Source organism: Solea solea, chromosome 19 (assembly GCF_958295425.1).
Source record: "Solea solea chromosome 19, fSolSol10.1, whole genome shotgun sequence".
Lineage (NCBI taxonomy): Eukaryota > Metazoa > Chordata > Actinopteri > Pleuronectiformes > Soleidae > Solea > Solea solea.
Window position 1 is genome coordinate 11,941,695 of NC_081152.1, and position 20,038 is coordinate 11,961,732.

The 20,038-nt window shown below is 38.9% G+C and overlaps 1 protein-coding gene across 1 annotated transcript; it reads left to right on the plus strand.

Moving 5' to 3' along the window:
* Positions 1–1,911: 1,911 nt before the first annotated feature.
* tbx5a (T-box transcription factor 5a) lies at positions 1,912–18,728 on the plus strand. Its single transcript, XM_058617475.1, has 9 exons — positions 1,912–2,267; positions 2,906–3,082; positions 3,739–3,833; positions 5,244–5,363; positions 6,031–6,178; positions 11,884–12,036; positions 14,874–14,965; positions 17,312–17,544; positions 18,136–18,728. Exons 2-9 carry the CDS (start codon positions 2,939–2,941, stop codon positions 18,726–18,728), a joined length of 1,578 nt encoding a protein of 525 aa, XP_058473458.1. The 5' UTR covers positions 1,912–2,267; positions 2,906–2,938.
* The last annotated feature ends 1,310 nt before the right edge of the window (positions 18,729–20,038 follow it).

The following is a 20,038-nucleotide window of genomic DNA, read 5'->3' on the forward strand; positions in this document are numbered from 1 at the left end:
CGAGGTTTTAATCCGTTTCTACTTTTATTTGAATGATTTCATCTGGTATTAATTGGTACTTATGTGGTTTTATCTGGTACTGGTATCATATTTTTTTTAAATTCAAATATGTTGTCTTGTTATTAAGCCATTGCAACAGCTGCATGACTTTTGTAATTTAAGATACATTCATTCATTCATTCATTCATTCATTCATTTATTTATTTATTTATTTATTTATTTATTTATTCATCCATTTCTTTCCTTTTTTCGGTCTGCAGCTGTATTAAAGTCTCGTGAACTCTTTATTCTGCCATATAAGGTGGAATATTTCCTCTTATATAATCAGAGAAGAAATCTGATTTAATCGATTTTAACTTTTGCTTAAATATAACATTTATATAACATTAATTCAGCTGTATTGGTTTCAAATGTGTCGTTAGTGTGACGCATCGTCAGCGCAGCTGTGAGTTCACGCTGCACTCGCACATTCACGCTATCTGATTGTGAGATTTTTAGTTAAACTGCAAAATAATGTATTTCGTCAACTAACAATTTTTTCGTTGTAGTTGCTCGTTAGGCCTTCGATCGGTTTGCACGTGTGTGTTAATGATTCACTGATGAAGTCAGTTAATAAAAACAATCAGCAGATGTTTTCACACTAAGGAGTTTACGTTTTTGTTTTTATTTGTCGACAAATAAAAACAGAAAAAAAAATTCTATATAAAACTCTTTAAATAAACTTTCTCGGGCCCTGAATTTATTTTCAAACTAATTCGAGAACTGCAAAAGCACAAAGATTAAAAAAATAAATAGGAAGAGGACGCATTGAAAACGTTGATTATCTTAAAAACTTGATGCAGGAACTTTAATGTCTATGTGACGTGTACATGTTTAACTCTTTAAACGAATTTAAATGCAAATGCGTTTTCCATTTTCCATCACCATACTGTGCAGTTTCTTTATTTACGTACGTATTTATTTGTAGGTATGTTTTCTTGTAGCTGCTAGTTGTATCGTGAAGCAAACAGTTCAGCATGTAACAGCATTAAAACCAGTCATCACGTTGTTGCACACAGTCTATATGTGTGCGCAATGTTGAGGTTTCTAAAATGATATTATTATTTTTTTCTGAAGACAATAAATGGTTCTATTTTTTTAATTATCAAAAAATTGCATAATATATAAAATACGTGTAGCATTTACTTTTTATGATATCTTATCAATACGTGTTAATATTGGCACCTTGCTTAAAAAAGGACAAATACTGCTGACTCTACTGTCTACCGTCTCTATTGGCGCGTGGAGAAACTTTGAAATATTTATATTTTAGCGCGCGCACACTGAAGATAATGACAACTTTGGCAGATAGTACGAAATCACACTGCTCCTGACTTTAAATTAAATTAAAAAAAATACTGCCGAAAAACAAAGGTTAATAAAAGAAAATGTTTAACTAACTGTAAAAACTGCAGGCAAACGCATATGGTCGATTAATCAGAGACGTGGTTATTGACAGGATGCAGCTGTCAAATGTGATGTGATGATGTTTCATGAACTTTATTAGTCGTTGTTTGGAGGACGCGGCTTTGGAGGCGAAGGAGAAGAAGACGCGCGTAATTGCGCATGAACACCAGACTATGAAGAAGTTTAGAAACGCACTGGGGTGGAGACCTGGGGGGAATGATTATGATTTCAGGGCAGCGAACACCAGTGCTGTTTCGTTACGGCTCCCCCTCATTCTCCTCCAAACGTACTGGTCTACGTATTGGTCTCTGTTTCCGCTTCGCACGGTTGGTCATTGATGCGCAGTGGAGTGAGTGGGGAGGGACGGCGCGCGCTAGAGTGGGAGACGTGGGGTTTGACAAGGCGGAGAAAGAGAAAGAGAGAGAGGAGGTGGAGAGAAGGAGGTGACGGACCTGCTCCTCTGGGACTCGGCTGTTTCTTACTGCTCGGTGCTATCGGCGGGATCTGCTCACAAAAACCGTCCAGGACTCTGAAATCAGGCTCCGAGAAGAGGTTTCCTCTGTCACTGAGCTCCGCGAGGATCTCCACGCTCGCTCGCTGCTGCCTGCGCTTGTGGGAAAACGTTGTGGGAGTTAAATGCGGAGAGAGCGGGATTCATGGAGGATCTGCTGTGCAGCTTCATCGACCACAACCGCCTGGATTATCCGATTTGAGACGTTTTGAGAGCATCATTACACCAGTTTGAACAGAAAAAAGGGCGACGATTCTCTATCGTGCCATCGCTGTGTTCCACCCCAGCCTGCGACGTGGTTTTGTTTTAGGTAAACTGATCCTCTAATCCGGCTGCATGTGTCCATTGTTGTCGTAAGAAGATGTTTGCATAAAGGCAACCCAGTGTTGGTAGAAGCAGAAGTGACACCGTGTGAGTGTAATAGTGGAAAGTGAGAGTATTCTTTTTCTGGTTCTTCGGTGTCTTTCACTTTGTCCTGGACATCATCATGTTGAGCTGTAACAACACAGCTCAAGTCTTTTGTTTATGGAACATGGATAGGATAATGTGATTCCTAAAAAGCGAGGGCCCTACCTCTATCTGGGCAGAAGTTCTCTTCCTATAACTTTTTTATTTTCCTAATAACCTGCAATTGACCTTATTTGTTATGACAAAGGCAACTCAAATCGTATTGACCAATGACTTTATTGGTTCAATTAAAAATGTTGTGGTTCTGATTTGATATCTTAGAATTGGATTTTAATTCTCGTGACAATTACAATATTATAGGACGTTTAATTCTTATAAGTTGCATCCCCGAGCTTGAATTGTGCACTAAACCTACCATCCCTTTAGTCAGCATATTAAAGCTATTGTAAGCATATTAAATTCAACATTTTAATAATATGGATACAGACACGCTCGCACACACACATACACTGACATACTGTATCTGTTTGGTTTTTGCAGCTGGGGGCGTTGTAGTTTTCAAGAGATCCGGTCATGGCAGACCAAGAGGAGACTTTTGGTCTCCCAACCTCTCCTGGTGGCTCTGATTCAAGGGAAGCGCCGAGCGAGAATAAATCAGAGAAACAGAACGGAACCTCAAGCAAATCCCCGTCATCACAGACAACCTACATCCAGCAGGTCAGTACTGGTCAGCGCGCAGAGGCCTCACTCTCACTCTGCTCTGCTCAGGCTGCAAACTGAGGTCACGGTCACACTTTCACAGTAAAGAAATATCCCCCCCAGTTACACAGTGTTGCTGTGGATCATAAAGTATCCACTAATGTCTTAAAAGTGGTAATATAATGTACAGTACATGTGATTGGTTGCGAAAATATTATAAACCTCCAAACTATATCTACATTTTTAGCTGTGTTGGTATAATTTGAGTAAAACTGTCTCCCAAAAAAAATAATTCGAGAAAATAACATTTTAAAGTTTTTTTTAATTGTGATTTCAAGACTAGATTATTGTGGAGGAATATGAGTTGTTTTTACAGTTTAGCTCTGCAGAATGATTGTCTGCATGCGTGTGTGTGCTGGTTATATTGTATATACACACTGTATTACTTATCGTTTGCACATGTGCAGCATATCATTGATGCACAATTCTTATATGTCTTTAAATGTAAAGTAAACTAATCATTATTTTATAGAATAAATGCTAACAATTTAAAAAAAAGAGAGCATCATTTGTTTTAGTTTGACCAAATCAGATGCAAAAATGTAACTGTCGACACACGTAAAATGAAGGCCCGTTCGTTACAAAAAAAGATATGAATGTGTTTTATTTTGAAGGGAATGGAGGGAATAAAGGTCTACCTGCACGAGAGGGAACTGTGGGTGAAGTTTTACGAGGTGGGGACAGAGATGATCATCACCAAAGCAGGAAGGTAAGAAGTAAAAAATAAATAATGAACATTGCATTATTGTTAGTATTATTGTTAGTATTGTTAAGATGAAATCACAATAGCAGTTAAGTGACAGTCCTCTCATTGTCAGCCTGTGTGGATATTATCTGGACCTTATCTGTGATTTGAAACAGGGACACATTTCAATGTCTTTTTTTTTTTTTAGATTAAAACTAATATTATTCTATTTATGAGTGCTGTGGATTTATGGCACGTGCCTGCAAGGAGGCTGTTGTTGAGGTTTATCCTTTTAGTCAACACTTTTGTGGGTTCACTGAAGTGTGTTTTTATACCAGTTTAACTCACTGAAAACAGTTTTCTTATGGAACAACACAGCTTCTATCTATATCCATCTGAAATTATGCAGGAGATGTTGTTTTTGTGTGGAGCTACAGTAGAAACACAGGGCTTCTCGTGGGCGCTTTAGCGATTAGGGTGCATGTACGTTTTAGTCTTGTCTCTGGTGAAAATGATCCGTCTCTTCTACTCAGTGTCTCTGCCTCTGCAGCTTCTGCATATGTTGTGCGTCTGTGTAATTATGCAAAGACACGTTTTGGTTTGCAACACGTCTTGCGTGGACTGTGCACGCATGTGTCAGCTCCACATTTGCCCTCAGACATTCATGCAGTCTGAATAAGTAACATGGATCCATGCATTAACGCGTGAAGCTCGCATGGTGTCTGGTTGTGACTCACTCACTTTGTGTGTATAATATGAACATTGGACATGTATAATTAATTAAACACAGATACATTTCAATGTGGGCTTTTTTTCTCTCTCGCTCACTCACTCACAGCTGCACACAGACTCAATTATACTCCCGTCACTCATGTTTCTCACATATTTTTTGGTGTGAAACGGTATTTACGCGCAACACTTGAGCCACCACCATCACCCCCCCAGTGACTGCTGAGAGCAGATGGCCTAATTCACATCACATGTTGACAAATACCAAGTTAATGTGCAAATGTTTCACTAAAAACATCTGCTTTATTAAGTTTTATGCGTAAAGTTCCACTCAGACCTGGCGCACTGAAGTAGTCCTTACCTTTCCAAAGCAGATTTAGACATTTATTTTATGAGTTCACGTTAAATTTTGTTTAGTTTTGAGTTTGTTTCATCTTTTTTTATCACTACAAATTCGTGCATTTATTTACTTAAAGTTCTTAATCATAATTTTACAATGGAGGAATGGATGCCTGCTCCCTCTGAATATTTTTAAACTGTCCTTTCTTTGATGTGAAATCTATCATTTCTTCCGCAGAACAGAAAACCATGTTACACACACATACACACACACACACACACACACACCGCAGTCTATTTTTTGCCTGTGTGTTTTTCCAGAGTGTGACAGAAATACACCACACTGCGCTATTTTGTCCTTCGCAGGCGAATGTTCCCCAGCTTCAAAGTGAAGGTCACGGGCCTGAACCCCAAAACTAAATATATTCTCCTGATGGATGTCGTCCCTGCGGACGATCACCGATACAAATTCGCCGACAATAAATGGTAAGTGATAATAAAAACGAGGACTTGTAACTTTTGATTTTACGCACGGTTCATAACAAAATTTCAGTGCCACAGGAAAACCTAATTTGGTGTCTTGATGGAAGTGAATTGGAGTTTTATATTGTTGCCCAGAAATCAATATAGGGACGTTTCTGTCGGAGCGGCCATTTCAGTGTCGAATAGAAAGTTTGTTTGACTTTTCCCAAAACTCTGCTTGTCTTTACGCGCACCGCAACCCACACTGCAGCACAAACACACTTATTTAGTGTCATGTTGATCTCTGTAACTTTGTTTGGGTCAGTGCCTTTTCATGAGGAGATATTTTGGCTCTGCCAATAGCGATAATGACCTGTCCAAAGTCTGTCCTGGAACTAATAATCCCCTCTTGATCGATAACATGCAGTGTTGGGAACGAGTTTACCAGCTCTGCCAATTAACCAGCTAATGAACGTACTTTAAGTTACTCTGAATAAGGTCCAGTGCAAAGTTGTTGTTTTTTATGTGAAGTGTGTGCAGAAACTTTATAAAACAATTGATTTGGGGGTAATTTGCTGGTCTCACCTCCCCCAACTAAGTAATAACTCAAAAATATTAAGTATTTCTCTTTCATACGTTTAATAATATCGTTGATAGTTGTGTGTGTGACGGTGCTGTTGTTGTGATCCAGGTCTGTGACCGGGAAGGCTGAGCCCGCTATGCCCGGGAGGCTCTACGTTCACCCGGACTCTCCCGCCACGGGGGCGCATTGGATGAGGCAGCTCGTCTCTTTCCAGAAGCTCAAACTGACCAACAACCACCTGGACCCGTTCGGACACGTAGGTGCCTAGGCCTGTCATCTCTTTTACTAAACCACATCGCCACATCGCATGACACGACAAAGTGCAGAAATATAGTTATTTGTCTCATGGTTTGTTGCTCAGAGGCACTTAAGCAGCGTGGGCTCCTTTTCCACGCACCAACAGATCACCGTTTATAACGAAAATGTTGTTTTTTTAACAGCTGATCAAAAAACTGTGTTAAAGCATTAAATGCGTCAAGACTCAGAGATGAATCTGAACGACCAACGCTAAAGGAATGTATTATTATCATCTTATCACATGAAAAATGTTACCAGATAAAAAATAACATTCGTCATTTAAAGTCATAATAAAAGACTGAATTTAAATTACGTTTAAATAAAAATGATTAATGTTAAGTTCTAAAGTAAACAGGCCAAGCTTTATGCTACTTTTTGAATACTTGCAAAGTGCAGTCTGTTTTGTTGTTCTAGGTTTAAAAAAAAAATTGCTGTTTAATTTTCTTTTTAATCTTTAAAGCTATTTTCGTTCTTTTTTTTGTTACACATATTCTGCAGGGATATTTGGACAAAGAGGATAAATACATATAAAGTGTTTAAAAAAAATAGTATAGCGTTTTTTACTGTGTTCCTTTCAAAATACATTAAAATGTAATCCATTTTCATACTTACAAAAAAGTTGCTTGTAACTTTTAAAAGTAAAATATATATATATATATATGCAGTTTTCAATGTCACAAAATTATTTCTGTTTTGAGTGTATTTTTTGACAGATAAAGTAAAAAAAATGATTGTGGAAACTGCAAGATAAAGCAAAATATTTTCAAATCATTTCGAAATTTAAATTAATATACAGCAATATCATTTTCCCTCACATACTGTTTGGCTTAAAGGAAATTGCTTATTGAATAAATGCCTTAATTCTTTAAACATCATTGGATTTAAACTCTCTTCAATCAGCCAACAAAGTTCACAAAACATTCTGATATTAACGTGATTAAGAAAACTCTCTTAATTATTTCTGATTACCTTAATGATGCCATACTGTGAGAACTACAAAAAATCTGATTGAGAAATGCGGAGTATTGTGATCTTAGTCACAGGCTTTCATACATGTTCATGTCTCGTTTCAGTGTTTGCTGCTATAGAAGTAAATGAGACATTATATTGTGCTCTGTGACATGTAAATGTCAAGCTGGACTGTTGGTGTCCACATAAATATAGCCACTGATAGTCAAGATGAATTTGTTGCTCCATCCTGGAAACGCCTCAGTGTGTTTTGTTGTTTGGATTTATTAAATATCTCCCTGGAAGCATTAAAAGGTGCAGACCTCCTGTGAGAAATCTGCTTTCATAGAAGGGAACGACATGGACTCTTTTCAGGAAAAAGATAATATGCAGTTTACACACTTCACTTTTTTGCCAGCTTGCAAACTTTAACTCCTCGTTATTTTAAATTCAGCCCCTGGCTCCATGCAGGCGTTTGTATTCCTTGTCTTGCTTATAACACAAATATCACTCACTTTATCATCATATTTTCAGGCTATAAATGAGTCTACTGGCAGCAGCTTCTCATAAAAGTTTGAATTGATGAGCTCATTAATTCAAGCTTAGTAAGATGTCCTTTCAAACTATATGGGCCTTATTAAAATGTTTAGCTCGTGTTGATTAAAGCCAAAAAAAAAAAAGCTGATTGGGTACGAGCACTTTTATCTTGTAAATGTGTTTAATCCGGTGCAGAGGCAGCTTTAAAACTTCAGTGATACAGTATTAAATGTATTCCTGAACACACACAATTATTTAAACACTCTGCAATAAGACGTCTTTCAAGTATTTGGTTACCAAAGCAAAAAAAAAAAAAAAAAAGATATATATTTAATATTTTACACACTATTCACAAGACACCTTTGCTGCTTGTTACCCTGCCAAAGCCCAGCTGGTGAAATAGAAGTGGAGCTCAGTCGGGAATGTGTGTGCAGTGTTGTAGATTTTGGGTTAGAGTGCATTTCTTTTGATTGGTTGCAGTGGTTTTCTGTGCAGGGAGACGGCACCATGGGATTCATAAATGAAACACTGGTGACTGGCCAGAAAGTCAGTCGACTCCATCAGCTTGTTGGTCCAGCTGGTTGAAATAACTTGTAGATGATTTATAATAACCATAGGAGTGAGACACGAGAGCGAAACATATTGCTGATGCTAGATTGGAGCGGCTCGGGACGACAGCAGACATTATTTCTCTGGAAATGTCTGGTTATTAGACACATGTCAGCAGAACTCACAGCTCAGCAGCGACTGAGTGTATTTGTTTAAATTACGATGTCTGAAGATACCGTGTGTAACATGTTGCAACCTTTTCTTAGTTGAAGTTGCATGTTGCAGCTATATAACCTCACCTCTCCCTTCAGTTAACATCAAAACTCAACACATGTTCAGTTTGTGCATTGTGGTGCAAAACGGTGGCCTCTGTAGAACTGACCTGGCTCCTGATATTAATGTAAAATAAATAAAATACAATCACATACATCAGGGGCCTCACACTCAACATGATCTGGGGGCCAGTGAACTTCTAGTCAGGTCAAGAGGGAATCGGGGGCCAGTCAAGCGGAAAAAAGACCAACATTTTAGGGAAAAATGAACTAGTGATTAGAAATGAATAATTATATCTTGATAAGGATGATAAGGACGTGTTTGTTTTGAATATATATAGATAGATATAGGGTATATGTTGTTCACAACAAAAAAACACATATTTCTGATGCAAAATGAATCTGTAAATCAGAAAAATAGACAGAATAATTTAATAGAATGGAAAATAACATGTAGACAATTGAAATTAAAGCTTATATGTAACTACATGTTGAATGTATTCTTTTTAAATAAGTGTAGGGCCACAGGACATCGACTGGGGGGCTGCATGTGGCCCACGGGCCGCGAGTTTGAAACCCCGATATACATAAAAAGGTTGCTTGGTACTTTGTTATTTACTCCCCTATAGAGACACTTTTCTCTGCATTTAATCCAGTGGGTGTTGGGGAGACTTTGCTCAAGGGTACTATAGCCTTTTTTTCTACTAGACGGGGATTCAAACCAGCAGCAACCCTCCAGTTACAATCCCATTTCTCTTTTGTGGCCAAGTTGTTCCTGAGCGTTTCCATTTTATGCCACTTCAGGCTTTTCAAAATATAAAATATGAAGTGTTAACAATCCAAGAACATGGTGTAAAAATGCCACTGATTTAAAAAAAAACAAAAACAATAATAATCTAATAGTATAATATACTGTATATCATAACATTGTCATTGCACTCTTAAGTGTGTCATCTTAAATAGTCGAGGTTTTATTCCTCACAGAGAGACTCTCAGAGGACATCTCTACCCTCACTGTTATGAATCTAAAGTAAACAAATTGGTGTTGTTTTCTTAAATTCCACCAAACCATTTGTTTTTGTCTCAGGTTTCATACCAAGCTGCACTCTCTGCTTTGATCTCCCTCTTCCCTCTGAGAATATTTCTCAGTGTTATTCATCTCCCCGCTCTCGTCTCCCTGTCTTCCCACACATGTTTGGGCCGGGAGGGTGGAGTGTGAGGATCGCACTGTTTATGTTTGACTGGCAGTGTGCGATGAGCAATAGATGATGGTGTACAAAGCCGGCTAATGCCGAGGCTCGGGGGAAACTCTCTGATGTGCGGGAACTTGAAAGCAAAGGGCAGCGGCACGAGACCCAAAGTGATCCCTCACTATCATTAAATACTATCATCCAGAGGCTGGGAGGGAGGAGGAGGGAGGAGGAGGGGGAGGCAGAGATACAGAGATGCAGGCAGGGCAGCGACTGGGCCGGGGAGACGAGGCGTGTGCTGGGGCCCCAGTGGGTGGTCTACAGCTACCCCCCCATACTATAACACACATACTGGACTTTGGGAACCCACAGTCAGTGGACCATGTTATTTTCCCTTGAGTGAAATATCTATGCACCACACTTTTAGCTACTAATATCATGTCACTCTGCAGACCTTAAATGAACCAGCGGTGACTACATGAATGCAAAGAAATATGTTTTGTTTAACTTTATTTTTTTAATATTTCTCTTCACTGTGTGCTCTGATAGTGTTGGAAAAAGCTTTAATTGGACGTAACATCATCTTGTGACTCCAACCGGGGTGGAAATACTGCTTGATAGTTGGAAAATATGCAAGAATCTGATAAATAAACATCCCGCTAAAGAGCTGCTGATACAGGATATTTAAATATATTAGGATACAACAACACAAGGCAAAACTCTCATCGGAAAAAATAACAACTATATATATATATATATATAACTATATAAAATAAGAACTCAAAGATGGCTGCCAACTAGCAGTTGGAGGCTTAAATGCAGGAATATTTTTCTGATATATTAATACAGTATTGCATTTTTTTACTGAATCAACATTATCTTACACCCCTAATTACTAGTTTTCAGTGGGGCAACAATTGTAACAGATTTACTTGTATTTCAGCAGTGAAATTTATAATCCTGAGTGATGTTTTCTGCATGGTGCATGGCAGGCAGATGACACACATTTTGATGAAGTTACATCAAGTTAAACTGAAAAAACTGGCTATTGCATCTCTGGTTCACTTGGCTCCGAGAATGAACTTGGGGTAACGTCTGTGTGCAGTAATGCAGGACTCACCTCCTCACAGGCACCGACACAGGGTCACATTGATCCCTTGTCTGTTCTCAGGCTGGCAGTGAAAGGCAGGTACAAAAACAAGCTTTGAGATAAGAGATAAAGAAGAATGCCTATATGGGACAGAAACATGTGGGAGGAAGGGGCTGGGGGGGGGGGGGGGGGCTTTATTTCTTTTTAAACTTTAAATGTAAGTGTGTCTGGAGAGAATAGAATGAAATAACATTAGATTCCCAAAAGGCTGATGATTACGACTGTACTGTGGTTGCAAGTGCCAAAAAAATAGAAGTTCAAAGCTCAAGTTCAGCAGTGTGGACCGGGTCTTGATGTCACCACCGGTCGAAGTCATCACTTAGCACAGAGGGAAGACACTCATCTGGTATCTCATCTACTCTGAGTGGTGGCTGTTACCATGGGAACCATTCAGTAACATTCTAACACAATAGCCTATGTACTGTAATGAGATTAAAATTCAGGTTCCAGTCTGAAATAGGAGGGTTTCCAACATTGTATTTCTTTACATGGAGAAGGCAGGGAGTGAGGGGAAAAAAAATCCATATGTGATTTTTTTTTCTTTGATTAGTCGTTTATGAAACAAGAAATTACTAATTTGTTGTTGTAGTGCAATTTAGGTTTTACCTGTGGGTAAATGTGTCATTTGTTAAAAAGGTTTGGTGGATTGTGGTCTACAGTGCTTGAACTAAAGTAAAAAATCACTTTCTTGATATAAATGACAAATCTATTTGCATTTTAGTGAATCATATCATCATTAGTAATATACATTTGCCTCTAGTTTTGTATATTTAAAGTGAAAAATACACAAATGTGGTGGATGTGCATTACTTTTAGTTTATTTTATAAGGGGATCATTTAAGGGATAATAAATCAATTCCTGTGTCTTTCCTTTTTCCCCTTAAACGATCACCTTAAAATGTTCCTTAACTTATCATCTTAAATGATCACTGCTGTTTCATTTATTTTATTTAAAGTTTTTTGGTTTTTTTGTATATTAAAAATAACACGGCTTCTGTGCACATTTGGTCAATTGCAGATCATCTTGAATTCGATGCACAAATATCAGCCGCGGATCCACATCGTGAAGGCGGACGAAAATAACGGCTTCGGCTCCAAAAACACGGCCTTCTGCACTCACGTCTTCCCCGAGACCGCCTTCATCGCGGTCACGTCCTACCAGAACCACAAGGTAAGAGTTCACTCATCACGTGTTTACTGCAAACCGAGACGTGGAAAATATGTGTAACGTGCAAGAGCGTGTTTTTAATGAATGGATTTAATTTGTAAAACAGTGTTTTATGTATCTGTCAAATAATTAGACGCATTAATGACTTTCATCCAATGCTCTGCATTTCCAATGGGGCAAACTGAATTCGTTGTGAGTTCACAGATTCTATTATATTTTATTATTATTATTATAATAATAATAACAACAATAACAATAATGATAATACTATAAGTTACAACTAATAATAGTACTATTTATATTTAGGTGAACAATTGGAGATCGAATCTGTATTATTTAATTAACCTATTTCTTTATATAGTTTGTGCCCGTTATTTGTCTGGTGTAAGGAGGAAAAGGCACGGACTGGTGTGTGTATTCGATTCCTTACCGTATTATTCGATTAAATTATCGTTATAGAATCAAAGTGATGCATCAACAAAACTGTCCTGCTCTGGTTAAAACGATACAAATGGAAAGGTTGATTAATGGAGAGCTGCAATTATAGAATAATATTATTGGTCCTTTTTGCTTTTTTTGTGAGTTTGTGTTGTCTTGCACGTTATTAACCTAAATAACATCCTATAATAAAACTGGGGACGCTGTTAATATTCGTGTGCGCAGAGGCTGGATTTATTTTGTTTTTCCGACACACGAATTTATAGATTTAAAGGTAAACATCGGAGCTGTTTGTGTTTGCTCGAGGCCGTGCAGCCTCGTACTTGTTGATAATTGGACTTGCGTGTTAAGAAGCAGAAATAAAACTGTGTATTTACTCAGTGGACACACACACACATCGCAAGACGTGCAGATATCTGTAAACAGCGCCTGTTTAACATCATTTAACCGTGTGTGTGTGTGTATGTGTGTGTATAGACCTACATGTTTTTAGTTTTAGGGACATGGGAGAATGGGGCGAAAGCTCATAATGTCCCAACAGCCAATCAGAAGCATCTGCGCTTCTGGGAACAGGAAGCGCAAATGACCGACATTCTGAAGAAACCATTCATTATTTTTCAAACATGTTATTGGGGGCCGAGATCGTAACCCGGGGCTAATTATTGGGGCTTTCCAGAGAACTGCAGGAAAACAAGCATTTCTGATTTCCTGGCAGTTTTTTTTTTTTGTTTTTTGAACCACAACTGTCTAATCTAACAGTCTCACATCTGCTGAAACAATATGTGCTGCAGGCACGAGGCCAACTCACCTGCTGCACTCTCAGCTAATGAAAACGCCTAATGTCTCTTACTTCCTCTCACAGCTGCAATTTCTTTTTTTTTCTTTTTTTTTTTTAACCAAGCTTTTGTTTTCTAAAATAATGTTATTGTTTTTTATCAAATTCTTTTCAAAATGAGGCATTGGTTATTTTTAATGAGTTTGGACACTGTGCGTTCTTTCCTTTTCTTTCTTCCTTCTTCCTTTCTTTCTTTCTTACTTTCTTTTCAAGTTGTGAAGTCGTAGTGTCTCGAGGCCTATACTCTCAAATTAGGTTTTCATATAGAACTTTTTTTTAACGTCTGAGCTCAGTTAAAAGGAAAACACATGTGGGTTTGAAAAATATATGAGTTTCTTTTTGTGATAGGGTCAGACTCTCACCCTTGTATAAAGTACCTTAAAGCGATACTTGAATAAAAGTACAGAGTAAAAGTATATGCGGTTTACCAAAATGAATTTTCTGATATAAAATGCACTTCATTTTTAGAAGTAAAAGTATTAAATAAGTGAGGAGTGAAGATTGAGCCATGGTAGCTCAGTGGTAAGGTGAGTTGTTGTTGTTCAACTGTAAGGTTCTGGGTTCAATTCCTGGCTCTGCTAGTCTAAATGTGACCTTGAGCAAGGTGTTGAAGTGTGTGAGAAAGATGGGTGAATAGCAAAACTATAGTGTAAAGCAGCTCATCAAGACTAGAAGACCAAACCATTACCAACTCTTCTTCTGATTTTATCTGGTAGTAAAGATTAACAAAGATAGTTAGAGGAAAATGTAGTAGAGTAAAAGTGAAAGTTGCTAGAAATAAAGTACAGACATGTGAATGTTGTACTTAAGTACAGTAACAAAGTATTTGTACTTTGTTACATTACAACACTGCTTTGATTTAGATCATTATTTGTCATGCTGTATTTCGTCTTGGGCCGCTTTAAGAGAGTAAAAGAGACGCTGAACTTTTGCGTTCCAATTTTTAACAGGGAACAAAACAAGGTTTGGTGAAGGTGTCAGTTTGTGTGCAGACAAACCTCTGGTCTTGTCAGAAAACTGGACGCACACACACAGGAGCTGTCAACTAATTGCCTGCCAGAAAGCACTACAGTACTAATGAGAGGGATATCCTGGATTTTTTCCTTTTCTCAAAAAACTGCACTTTTAGTTCTCGATATGGCTGTGTGTGTGTATGTGTGTGTGTGTGTGTGTGTGTGTGTGTGTGAGCCAGAGCCCATCAAATGTAACATTATAAATGATGTCTTATTGAGACATGATGTTTATGGACCTGTTCAGCTCCAGGATGCCTAAAAGCTTCTTGGGTTTCTGCAAATGTGATGTTTTATGTCATTCTCTCCAGTGACTCGTAAGCATATTTTGTTAGTTTCCCAGTGCATCCAAAAACCCATCAAACCTAAGCTGCACACAACTGTCTCGCGTGCAGCCTGAAGCCGAGGAGGCTGCTCGTCTGTATACCGAGTGTAGGAGGACACTGAAATGTTGCAGAATAGCTATTTTTGGACAAAGAGATTGATGCGAGTGTGTGTTTAAAATCTAGTGGGGGTCAAGTGTTTTTCATTGCACTGTGTATGTTGCTTTTTTGCAGATAACCCAGCTGAAGATTGAGAACAACCCCTTTGCAAAAGGGTTCCGTGGAAGCGATGACATGGAGCTGCACAGGATGTCCAGAATGCAAAGGTATAGCTATAGAAAGTTGTATTAGTGTCACTAATCCATGGGCTCTGATTTGTAGAAACGCTGACACAAACGCAAACGACGGCAAACGAGTAGATAAATACAGTCTGACCACAATTACTGACATCCTGGTCACATTGTCACTTAACCAGACCCACTTCAATGCTTCTATCACCTCAGCGTAAGCCACTTATGACTTATTCTCAGTGATGTAAGTGTGGCTCTTGATCTTCAGCCAGTTTTCATGCTGAAGACTTTTATGGCTAATCTGGGAAAAAAAAAAACCCTCTGAAAGACAAACTGCAACATCTCCTTTCCACACTCCTTCCACCAGGATATTCCAGCTGCTTATGTGTTTGGCTGCATGTGTATATGTGTGTGTGTGTGTGTGTGCTGGACTGGTGGTATCATTTGGTCCAGCAGCCATGACCACGTTGCGTTCTCTCTCTCTCTCCCTGTGTGTTATTCAGTCCAGATGAAGGATCTGAGTCCATATTGTGTGGAAAACACTTTTTCAAAGGACAAAATCTGGTTTCTAAACTCAGAGCACCCCCCCCCCCCCCCCCCCTCCCTTTTTAGTCCACCAATGCAGATGCTGTGTGTATTCATATGTTGAATTTCCATATCGTACTAAACTTTAACCCTTGGAACACAGAGCATTTAGGCTGCTTTTTTTCCCATGACTGTTAAAAAGTATATATACACCAGTATTATATGTGTCTTATATGCTTTTTTTCAGCAATCTGACCATTTTCACCAACTATATAAACACACCTGAGCAAAAAGTACTCACATTTCTTTTTTTTAATCGGATTGAATTTGTGAAATTTGTTAATACGTCACGTTTCAAAGTTTGCTTGGCTCATTTTTTATGAACAAAAATAGAAGAAAAATTGTCTATTTCGTGACTTCGGCACAATTATCCCTACTCCCACTTTTTAAAAAGCAAAAACTCCTAGGATGTCCATATAAGGAGTTGTGTATTATTCCCACTGCAATTTACCAAGGGTGCACCTATGGCACAGATGGCTGTTTGGCTGTTCCTAAAATTCTGCTTCCTTACCGTAATCCTCCATCTAAACTACAGATTAAAGGTTTTTGTAATTATGCTGCAGAGAATAATCTATGAACACCATAGTAGATTTCTGCACTTTCAAGCTTTTTTTTGGTTTTATATATAAAATGGCATTCTCGATCACATCAGACACACGTTAAGTTCCTTTAAGTAGGTGCGTGCCACAAGATAATACGACATTTTAAGTGAAATGAATTTCACCCATCAAACCTCGCAAATATATATAGAGGTTGGTGAGAGGCCAAACCACACCATCAGTCATAGGCGCCATTGTCCGACCCTGCCAAGTACAGTAAGCTATGCACGTCTGCTCCTGGTTACAATTTTACAAAAGGGAGAGCTTTACACGCAAAACAGGACACAGTTTCAAACTGAGGCGATCCCTGAAATCAAAGACCCAAAAGTAGCAAAAATGATCTATTGAAGGATCCTGTGGATGAATAGGAGTGAAATACACGCTGGTGTTTCCACTGGGAAGGGTTTTCCCCCCACAGAGGAGTGTCTATATCTGTGAATCCTGAGTCTGTGTGATTCACCCACGGTGAAGTTGTCTTAGATTCAAGTCAAGTGCTTGTGTTGTTTGTGTATTTAACTGTTTAGTGCCCTGATATAGTGCGCCATGGAAGAAACTTGTTGTGGTTTGACATATAACCTTTTTAATGGGTTCAGATTAAGGATCTTGTTTGTACAGCCTCCATACTTCTGCACTTTGCTTTATTATATTTCTCTTTTAATACTCTCTTTTAATTACCTCCTCTTAACTTTTAGATTCTGTTGTGACATTGTCTCGTTTCTGTAAGTATTTGTACTATCGATGCTGCTATCTTGACAAGGACCTGGAAGTCTCTCAATGGGGCACTCCCTGGGTAAATAAAGGATAAATAAATAGAAAAATGAAAGAAATAAAATATATGCTATGTGAAATAATGTTCATATGCGACTAATGTAAAAATCACACACACAACTGCAACTACAAAGACATACAGCACAGAGTACTTTATACCAACAGTTTACGTTGACTTGGCTACTGCACCTTTATGAACGGCTCTTTAATAAATGATGTGTGAATTGTTGTGTTGTATTTTCCGTCATGTTGTCAGTGGGATCTTCAGATAATCTGCCAAAGGGCTACAGCTTTAAATTAGCAGCTTCTGCTAACTCCAGCAGATTTACATGATGTTCATTAACATGCTCAATCCCTTTAAGAAAAAAAACAAAAAACATTTACTAACATGTCTATTTGTCTATCTGTCTATCTGTTTTTCGGTCTTTAGTACAAAGGAGTATCCAGTGGTGCCTCGCAGCACAGTGAGACAGAGAGTGGGCTCCAGCCAGAGCCCGTTCAGTGGGGAGGTCCAGGGCATGGGCACCCCAAGCTCCCTGAGCTCCCAGTACTCCCAGTGCGAGAACGGGGTCACGAGCACCTCACAGGACATGCTGCCCCAGTCGGGCTCTTACCCTGTGCCGCATGAGCACAGTCAGGACTACCACTGCATCAAGAGGAAAGGTAGGAGACTCGACTCTTTAAAGACTGACATGACTCAGCTGAGGGATAGACAAAGAAAAACACAGATTCTTGTGTCACATGGGTTGAAACCTACCAATATCTGGAAACATGTAGATTATTGTTGAGGATTTATTGTAAATGCTTTTAAATGTGTGTTTTGTTTTTCACAAAAAGCACATACAAAAAGTATTAAACTGTAAATATGTATGTATGTATGTAATATGTATCCTGTGCTCTTTTACTGGACACCTTTTTGCATTAAATGCTAGCACATGTTGTAGTTCAAAACACATAATAAAGCAGCATAAACACAGTTTGCAACTCACAAAGGCTGCAATGAATGTTTCTATGAGCTATGCAAATGAAAAGGCAACACATTTTCAATCTATTTTCAATCACAGTCAATGTGTCCAATCACAATTAGATATTTTCCCATAATATGTAACAAATGTGCATGAAAGATACAATGATAGTCCAAGTTAAGTCTCTTCAAACACTGTGTTCTTTTCACTGTTTTAGTGCCGCACATTTAATTTCAGTGTCATAAAAAGTGAGTAACTCTCCTGGTTATCTCTGTCATTCCACCTGTAGTCGAGGACGACTGTCACTCAGGCGAGCACACCTATAAGAAAGCCTACCTGGAGAGCTCGTCCAGTGAAGAGGACCATTACTACCGTCCTGTCAGTTACACCCAGAGCCTCGGCCTGGCCGGCGGGCCCTACCGCAGTGAAGCCAACCAGCGGCAGGCGTGCATGTATGCCAGCGCGTCACAGGGCGCCGAGCCTGTTCCCAGCTTGGAGGACATCAGCTGCAACACATGGGCCGGCGTCTCGCCCTATGGGAGTTGCTCCGTCACCACCATGCAGTCGATGGAGAGGCTGCCCTACCAGCACTTCTCTGCTCACTTCACCTCAGGGTCCCTGGTGTCCAGACTTGGCGGGGTTGGGGGCCACGCCTCGCCGCAGCTGGGTGACGGCCACCATGCAGCCATGTACCAGAGCTCCATGGCCCACCAGACTCTGGGCCGCCAGTGCAGCCCCGGTGCTGGGATCCAGTCGCCAACAGGCAGCCTACAGGGAAACGAGTACTTGTACACACACGGCATCCCACGTACTTTATCGCCACACCAGTACCACAGTGTGCATAGTGTCAGCATCATGCCAGAGTGGAATGAGAACAGCTAAGAGAAAGCTGGAAGGAAGAAAACAAAAACAAAAAAAAAGGACCAAAATAAGGCAGGGTTTTAGATAACTTCATATTTATATTTTTTAGAGATGCAACAGTGGACATTTGTGAGACAAGCATCGCCTCACTAAACTTGTCGTGATAGCATCTGCACTTATAAGAAAACAACATAAGTATGAACAAAGATGACATGGACCGTAAAATGTTACACAAAGACTTTCCACAAAGTGAAGTCAAAGAGGAAACAGTGGAAATGCAGACACTGACCACGAGGAGAAAATGCTTCCGTTGCTTCGCCAACAGTCTCCCAGTTTATAATCATGCAGAGGAGTTTTTTGTGGATGTTTCAGAGATGAGAGAAAATGCTTTCATCATACAGACTCTTCTCTTCTATCCATGTCCCAAATTCATGTAAAAAAAAAAAAAGGACATTGTCTTCTGCTACTTTAGCTTTAGTTCTCAGTTTATGTCTCTTTTATTGTAGTTTACAACTTACTTTGTAGTAAAATTGCTTCTTCTTTTTTTAATGAATAATCAAAAGAGAGCCTTTGTTGTGGCTCTTTGGTAACTTTGCATGCTCTTACATCTGTTAAATTATTTGGGTTCATCCATTCATTCATCCATCCATCCAGAAAAGCTGGAATACGGGGAGGTACACAAATTCCCCTGAAGTAAAATTATAGTAGACTGCTCAATTAACCATTTTAAGATAATGATGCCTTCAATCCAACAATTATGTTTTGGGGCTTGCAAAAATAAAAAAAATGTTTGTGTTACTATGTATAACATTATTATGTCTGGTTATAGTTATCAGTCACAGCTGTCCCAATCCATTCATCAATACAGATATTTATTGGTGGTGGCCAGAAACACAACTTGAGGGATGAAAACAACATAAATGTTTCTCTGTGTCAGCTAAAGTGTAAATGGATGTACGTCAGACTGAGTGTTTGTTGAGTTCCTCTGCCCTCAGGTGGCCAAAATAAAGGCATTCAAAGTCATTTTTATTTAATCATCTGCAGTATGTAATGCTATATGCACTTACTCTGGATGGTACTGAGAATAGTACTCAATGAATCCATAGTAGTCGCAGTGGACATTGGTGAAATCCTGATGTGTATGGGAGAAATACAATTTCAAATTTTTTCCAACAAAAAATATTTCAAATGTTTTGCTCCTATGGTTCAGGGTTGGTTTCGCTTTTGGTAAAACTGGCTGTTTGACATTAATTAAAATTAATGAAAAACCTCCATAAAATCTGTTTTATGATGCACTTGTTGACAACGTCAGACCCAAAAATAGTGAAACA

Bases quoted from the DNA above. Each gene is read 5' to 3' on its own strand.
- tbx5a (XM_058617475.1), top strand. From the start codon at position 2,939: ATGGCAGACCAAGAGGAGACTTTTGGTCTCCCAACCTCTCCTGGTGGC. The intron at 6,179-11,883 runs GTAGGTGCCTAG...GGTCAATTGCAG, and splicing joins ACCTGGACCCGTTCGGACAC to ATCATCTTGAATTCGATGCA. The intron at 12,037-14,873 runs GTAAGAGTTCAC...GCTTTTTTGCAG, and splicing joins CGTCCTACCAGAACCACAAG to ATAACCCAGCTGAAGATTGA.